Here is a 7582-nt window from a genome sequence, read left to right on the forward strand (position 1 = left end):
TTAAAGAGTTTTATGACTTGTGAATCTATCTTAAATCCTAATTACTATTCTTTAGCAGATATTTGTTTTTAAGATTTATTTGATAAATTTCTAGCATTCAACAAATTATAAATTAGTAATATTTTAAATTTATTTATTTCACTCGGTAAGTGATATTCTCAGCATAAATTCCAAATACTACCCGAGATTCACTTACTTAAAATATTAACAATAAAATAATCAGTATTAAATATTTGAATGTTATTGCAAAAAATACCAAAATATTATTATAACCTAAAATCATACAACTACTCTATATTTCGACTTATTCCACAAAGAGAGTAAAGAAGAGTAAAAAAATAAAACTCGTCAAAAATATCCAGATCAGAAACATTGACTGCTGCTATTCTCTTCTCCAAAGCTGTATTCTCTGCAAATCTTCAAATGGAATCGAACGAAAATAATAATACTAACATTTAATTTTATGATCAGGAAATGTCCCAAGCTGATGTCTCTTACAGGTTTGGCCCAATTTTCCCTTCATTTATTTTTCCCCCTTTTTGTTCGTTATTACAATCATTTTCTATTTATTTTTGTTTAGCTATGGATTGTGATTTTTGTTATTTCTAGGATTGTTGGGTTTGGTGATTGCAACTATTGGATTTTTCATTTCCTATTTTATTTTATCTTTTGGTTTTATTTTGTTTAGTAGTCAATAACTCCTCTCTCTCAATTGAATCTTGCTGCCTTGTGTTTCTGTGAATGAATATTTGAATGTTGTTAAATATGGATGAAAAGTTTGCAACTGTTGAATATTTAACATCAATGAGGATTCATTAGGAACAAGATATGATCTTTTATCACATCAGTCTGAAATTACTATTTCTGCAGGAATAATCTTTTTTCCCTGGAGTTTAGGTTTGATATCATACAACAATTGGATGTTTGAATCTTGTTGTCAGGCATTGGTTTTCATGATATTGGTTTTTGTCAAAAATCCTGATTGAATAGGGAATTATTACTTGCAGTTTATGTTGATTTCTTTAAGTAGGATTAGTATATGAAATTGGCTTTTATTCAAAAGAAAAGAGGCCTTGCATTGCCACTAGCTTTGTTTTTGTGTAATCAGTTGAACATTTGGTGAATGATTCATCTCAAAGTAGAACAAAAGCTTACCACTTTTAAGTATTTTCAAATTTTCACCTATGCCAAATCAAGAAACAAGAAAGGGATATTGGCATTTGAAAAATACCTCAAAATAGAGAAAAGTCTTATCAAGCAACCAACACTAAGCCATCTCCAAGAACATAATGTGCTGCTAGATCCAAAAATTTCTATCGTAATAGCTCGTTTTATGTGTACTTTATTGCGGGTTGATTCTGTTTCGTTTTCTTGATGTTTAACATTTGTGATTCTTGTGGCTATCATCTCAACTTGACTTCTCCAAAATATCATTGCAATGGTTTGTTTTATGTGTCATTTCTTGCGAATTGATTCGTTTCATTTTCTTGACTATCTATAGTTGTGGTTCTTGTGGCTATCATCTGAACTTGACATCTTCCAATCGCGCAACTTCCAGCATCGGCTCCAAATATAGCAAGTCCATCAACAAGGGTTTCTTTTCATTCCTTTCCATTGATCCGAGCCGATTCACTCAAGTCGACAATGTGAACTGCCTCCCGATATCTTGGGGGCCCTACCGTTCAAAATCAAGGCTTCTCTGCCGCAACTGTGGAATCCTCATTGGTTATGGGTACGGGGATTCCACTGCTCTTTGTGGCCTCGACTCACCAGGCTCCTCCTCATCCTCATCTTACAAGAAAATATTGGTGAAAATCCGAGCTTTACAGCCTTCCGAAGTCCACTAGTGTTGCCACCATGGAACAGTCCACACACATACTCCTACTCCCCGATGACTGTCTATACTTCATTTTCCAGAGGCTCGACTCCAGCTCTGACCGTGACGCATTTGGCCTGACTTGTCGCCGCTGGCTCCGTATCCAGAGTTCGTGCCGTAGGTCTTTACATTTTCAATGCTCGTTCTCTCATCGAACGCCTGCCTCACTACCTCAAGATCCGATCAGTATAGGTTACCTCCATTTGTATCGGGTGCTCAACCGTTACCCTCGTCTGCATTCGCTTTCCTTGTGTGGCTGCACTGAGCTCCCGGATTCCGGTCTCGCCTTGTTGATGGATTATGGACCGAGGTTGACAAGCTTACGCCTAGATTGTTGCTTTGGCATCTCAGACGACGGTCTCTTCTCCGTTGCCCGGGGGTGCCCTAGTCTGACCGATCTTAGCCTCTACCGCTGCAATATAACCGACACCGGCTTGAAAGCCTTGTCCGAGTCTTGCTTGGCCTTGGAAGATGTGAACCTCTCATATTGCTCGCGTGTAACTGATGCCGGCATCAGGGCTCTCTCTCGGAACTGTCGTCGCCTCCGAGCCGTCAACATATCTCACTGCAGAGGCATAAACGGAACCGGCTTTGAAGGGTGCTCGCGTAGTCTAGCATATCTTGAAGCCGATTCTTGCAAGCTCGACCCGAAGGGGATCCGGGCTATGTTGAGCGGAGGCGGGCTTGAGTATCTCGACATTTCCAACCTCACCTGGTGCATCCAAGGTCACGGCTTTGCAGCCCTCGACACAAGGCTTGCCTCCAAGCTGACCGTGCTCAACTTTCGGGTTTGTAGGCACATAGATGATGAGAGTGTCGCGAGGATTGCGCGGGGCTGCCCGTCGCTGAGGGAGTGGAACTTGGCCCTTTGCCATGAGATCAGCGTGGTGGGCTGGGAGTCGATCGCGATGTACTGTTGTGCGTTGGAGCGGCTGCATGTGAACCGGTGCCGGAACCTTTGTGACCGAGGGCTGCAGGCGTTGAGAGAGGGTTGTGGTCGGCTGCGCAAGCTGCACCTAGGCCGCTGCTGCCGGGTGAGCTCGACGGCTATTGAGGTTTTCAAGCTGTTGAGAGGGGATGTGGTTGTCTCAGATGAGGAAGTTATGTGCATTGCGCCTCGTTGAGTATTCTAACTCTTCTGCTTGGAAAATTTGCACATTTGTTGGAAAATATTTATTGGGGTTTATAATTATATTCAACCTTTTATTTTCTTATATAATGCATGTTATGAAAAGAATTGATTTCTAAGATTTCTTTTCTTTCTGACAAATTACAGTATTGATATTGTTGTGAAATTAAGAGCACCCATAACGGTCAGCCAGTTGGGGTGCTGTCCCGTCTCACCGGGAGGGGATGGCGACTGGTTGCCGTTGCAGGTGTCTCGTCCCTGAGGGCCTCCCGCGATGAGGGGCTGAGCCCTTACTTGCGGGACACGCCAAGGCCACATGGCTCTCATTGGTCGCACGGTGACGCACACTCGCTTTCTCCGTGATTGGGCGTCGATTTGGCTGCTTAAAATTTGATTTTTTTTTATTTTTTACAAAAATGGTAAAATAAAATAAAATTAATTTATCATTCAATATTTTCCAAAATCATCTACAAATACCTCATTCATCACACAATTTTTTTCACACTAAAAAAACTATATCTCACTCATTTTTCTCTCTAAAAGTTTTCATTTCAATTTTAACTATAATTTTAAATTAATTACTCCATAATTTTTAATTTTTAAGAATTTGTAATATAATTTTTTATTTTTAATGAAGTTTTATCAATAAAATATTTTTGTGTTAATGACCTTTTTAAATTATAGAAATAAAATAGTGGAACTCATAAATAGTGAATGGAAAAGACGAAAGGTATGAATAGTTGCAAGTTTTGTTTCTTAAATAGGGGAAGAGGTAAAAAGTGATGTGTGACCCTGAAAAGTTAAGGGACGGAATAGATAAGTGAGTATCGTTGTTGTTGTTGATGCCCTAAGGCCGATGTGATCGAAAAATGACTTAAAAGTTGTTATCAAACAATTAACTAGAAAGAATTTAGTAAACAATATAGCACGTCAACAATTTTTTTTATTTGATCTTTTGTTCTTGTTTACTTATGTGGAACCTTATACTAATAAACTTTATATTAATAATAATAGACTCTGCAATGCAGATCTAGAGCCATACTCTTCATATCTGTATTAGTTTTTTCTACTAATTTATTAATTGGAATAGTATTTACTAGCACTTCGTACTTTTTAAAGCAAAATGTTTCTCTAATTATAAAAATATACAATTGCTAATAGACTTAATGATATTTTCATAGTTAAAAGTAGAATTTATATGTTTCTTGTTTTATTTCATCAATATCACACTATTTGTTGTTTAGTGGGGATACAATTATCTCTAATCATATCGAAGAGGAGAGCCAAGAATCTTCAACTTTTGCTACATTAACCCTCCAAAAAAATAGAACTCAAACATAGTTTGCGAACAATCTGATCACAGTGAAATTGAAGAGTGTTACATGGTCAAGAAAAAACAAATTTTCAGATATCACTATAGAAACTGAACAGGCTCCGCCGCTTGAGATATGAGATGCAGCTTAGAAGCTGAACAGTGTCTTTATAGGAGAGAATTTTACTCCACAACTTTGTATACTTACATAGATGCATTACCTAGCATCACCCCATACGCTATCCCAACCACCACTTGGTGCGGCCTTGGGGCCCTCGATGTAGTTCGGATTTCCTGGCATGTTGTGAGGTCCCGGTAAACCTTCAGCGCCTGGTGAGTGGACTCTCTTGGGTTTTGTTCGGACTCCTAATATTCTAAGAACAAATCTTGCAAGCTCTCCATATAGCATTCCGGACCTATCAAATAGCTACAGAACCATCGGGAATTAATATGCGTGGGAACACATTTTGCAAGATATTACTATCTAATTCATTTTTTCTCTCTCACAATTTTAGAAACTGAAATGGACACGAGTGGAAGCAGATACCTGAAGAAGGGCAGACATGAACATATGGAAAGCTTGAGTATTCTGGTCAATCAGAATTGCCACCCTCCCAAAGAAATTAACTACTCCTTGCATCTGCCATTGTCAAGAAAATTGTGTATAAAGTTCAGATAGGTAACTACTGAGACATGAGCGAAAAAAGTTGCTAGAATCAAATAAAAAATCAAATGTTTTCATAAGCAGGGATTATGCAAACAGCTGCATATCAATGGAACTGTTGTTGAGTTAGCTCAGAGGTTGATGTGCATAAAAAGGAATGTTCAAGAATGCTTCATTCGAAATGTGTGGATTTTCATACTACTCATAGAATGCCCAGCGTGATGGTTTCTTTAACTTTTGGAATGGGGTTTAGCGTTGGTAATCTAGTGACACGAATAGATTGCAAATCGCAGCATAGGGTAAATTCATAACACATTGTTTCTTTAATTATCATTAAATTTGTAAGAATCAGTTTGGCCAACTACGATATAAATCATATGATATACAATCATTCTGAACTAACATTGACAAGAAATAAAGACAAAGGATACTTTTAGCTCACCACTCGCATTAGCGAAATCCAGAAACCTGGTGGTTGAGAAGGTTGTCCATAGGGATTGTTTGGATCCTGCTCACCATAAGGCCCCCCCATGCCCATTCCATATCCCCCCACGGGACCTCCCAAACCACCCCCTAAACCACCACCATACATTCCTCCGCCATACATGCCTCCACCGTACGTGCTACTGCCCCCATAAAGTCCACTGTAACCCCCTCTATACATACTATTCCCATACATCCCACCACCATACATACCCCCACCAAGTCCCCCATATGAAGAACCATACATCCCACCTCCATATCCAGAGTTCACACCTGCACCATAACCTAAATAAGGGAAAATGTTATCACAAAGAAGCATAATTAAATGGAAACATACATCACACTAGAAATTAAATGCACAGACACATATTTATGGCCTAGACAACTATCATATGTTGCGTTTGAGCGCCTATACTTCATGAATAAGTTTAGTTTACATTTCAGATTCCTTCTCCAGTTCTCCTTAAGTCAGTCTGCGCATCATACCGGCAGTTTCTCCTTTTAATCAATGTGACCATGATAACATGTAGATGCTATAATTTCTCAAAATACTATAGATTGTGTAAATGATCTTGATACAGAGACTGCAGTTTCATCTAGATTTCATTCAAAAAGAGGCACGCACGTAATAGCCCTTTATAAGCGTGCTTCGGCTCATTTGAAAAGAAGAATTAATTGGTACCTCCATAAGTGCTCCCATATGTCTGTTGCTGCTCCCAAGGCCTGGTAGGGACTGGACGGCCGACTGAATTAACTGTATTTCTGTTAACATTTGTATTGGTTGTCGAAACAACTTCACCAGGTTGAGCCGTCCCAGAAGCTTCTACGACTTCGCTCGTATTTCCAGCAGAGGCTGGCCTAAACGGTGCAGGTCCAGAAGAAGATCCTGCTCTTTCCCATGGCTTTGGAGGAGGACCACTACCTGCACCAGAATTTAGCCACGTTATACACAAGTGATATATGACAGAATTTACTCTATTAGCCAAATTCCCTAAATTCCTTTATACCACGAGAAATCACAGCTTGAAGGATAGAGCTGGATGAAGATACAACAAAAGCCCTAGATCGATTGAAATCGTAAAATACGAAGAAACTATTTGCCGTGTTCGATCAAGCTGCAGAATTGAAAGGCGCTAAGCAGAAGTTCAATCAACTAAACGGGAAAATAAAATGTTAACAAGATTGCGGAAAATTCTACGGATTTATAATCGTCGAGAATTCAATTCAATTGCTAATCCTAACAACTAAAAAATAAATCAAACTACGCAAATAACAAAATACGCATAAAAATCGACGAGGGGGCAGCTAAAGTCGATGGAATTAGCGAAATTCAGCTGAGATACCTGCCGCTTGGCCGTTATTCTCCATTTACAAAAGGGTCCTCGACCCTAAAATTGAAGAGAAGAGGGGGGGAGAGATGATAAAATGATCGGACAAGAGTAACAGAGCTGAATGTTTATCTGATTTTCTTCCACGAAATTTCGTTGAAAGGATAAATGACGGATTTACCCTCCAATTACTCCACGAGCTTCATGAGACGCGGTAGAGAAAATGGCTTTGGAGCCCATTGTTCATCTTAATGGGTCACCTCAGCCCAATTATTATTTTTTACTGAATATTTCAATTTACATTTTGTCTTTTGTTATTTTTATTTCAACTTTTGTATCAAATCCATTACGATTATATTGCGAATAAAAATTGGAACGCAATTTAACCAATACTTGCTATCAGCTATAGAATCCGATGCCCGAGAAAGCGTGTGGGCATCCTGATTCGCTGATCGTCTTACAAACCTCATAGATGATCCAGAGACATCTTTCAAAAGCTGGCGACAATCTTCTACCACTACCCCAAAGATGGATTCATCCTTCCATAACCCTGCCACCGCAAGTACTACCGTTTAGGCATTCATCTCGAACTCTATCTCCTTTTATCTTTTGACGCAACTCAGCACCTCTCTCAAGCTAAGAAGCTCGGCCATAGATGGGTCAACCACCTTTCCCACCTGTCTGCACATCGCCGCTACCACCGTCCCTTCAAAACCTCGAACAACCGCCCCACAACCTACTTTTCTTTGACCCGGGAACACAACAACATCTATATTGCATTTTAGCACAC

The 7582-nt window shown here is 39.4% G+C and overlaps 2 protein-coding genes across 3 annotated transcripts; one reads left to right on the forward strand and one right to left on the reverse strand.

Annotated features, from left to right (window-relative positions):
• The first annotated feature begins 329 nt into the window (after window positions 1-329).
• On the forward strand, window positions 330-3126 carry LOC121762529 (F-box/LRR-repeat protein 12-like). Its single transcript, XM_042158436.1, has 2 exons — window positions 330-500; window positions 1502-3126. The coding sequence occupies exon 2, from the start codon at window positions 1858-1860 to the stop codon at window positions 2998-3000; it is 1143 nt and encodes a 380-aa protein (XP_042014370.1). The 5' UTR covers window positions 330-500; window positions 1502-1857; the 3' UTR covers window positions 3001-3126.
• Window positions 3127-4293: 1167 nt separating this feature from the next.
• LOC121762733 (peroxisomal membrane protein 13-like) lies at window positions 4294-6935 on the reverse strand. 2 transcript variants are annotated; one of them, XM_042158711.1, is made up of 5 exons: window positions 6808-6935; window positions 6147-6386; window positions 5424-5737; window positions 4865-4957; window positions 4294-4744 (listed from the first exon to the last, which is right to left on the reverse strand). In XM_042158711.1, the coding sequence occupies exons 1-5, from the start codon at window positions 6830-6832 to the stop codon at window positions 4535-4537; spliced, it is 882 nt and encodes a 293-aa protein (XP_042014645.1). In that variant the 5' UTR covers window positions 6833-6935; the 3' UTR covers window positions 4294-4534. The 2 variants fall into 2 exon arrangements, with proteins under 2 accessions (XP_042014645.1, XP_042014644.1); XM_042158710.1 differs by having other exon boundaries at window positions 5424-5749.
• Between the last annotated feature and the right edge of the window lie 647 nt (window positions 6936-7582).

Source organism: Salvia splendens, chromosome 13, assembly GCF_004379255.2.
Source record: "Salvia splendens isolate huo1 chromosome 13, SspV2, whole genome shotgun sequence".
NCBI classification, from domain to species: domain Eukaryota; kingdom Viridiplantae; phylum Streptophyta; class Magnoliopsida; order Lamiales; family Lamiaceae; genus Salvia; species Salvia splendens.

Bases quoted from the DNA above. Each gene is read 5' to 3' on its own strand.
- LOC121762529 (XM_042158436.1), top strand. From the start codon at position 1,858: ATGGAACAGTCCACACACATACTCCTACTCCCCGATGACTGTCTATAC.
- LOC121762733 (XM_042158710.1), bottom strand. From the start codon at position 6,832: ATGGAGAATAACGGCCAAGCGGCAG. The intron at 6,387-6,807 runs GTATCTCAGCTG...ATTCTGGTGCAG, and splicing joins GAATAACGGCCAAGCGGCAG to GTAGTGGTCCTCCTCCAAAG. The intron at 4,958-5,423 runs GTGAGCTAAAAG...TGACAATGGCAG, and splicing joins GGATTTCGCTAATGCGAGTG to ATGCAAGGAGTAGTTAATTT.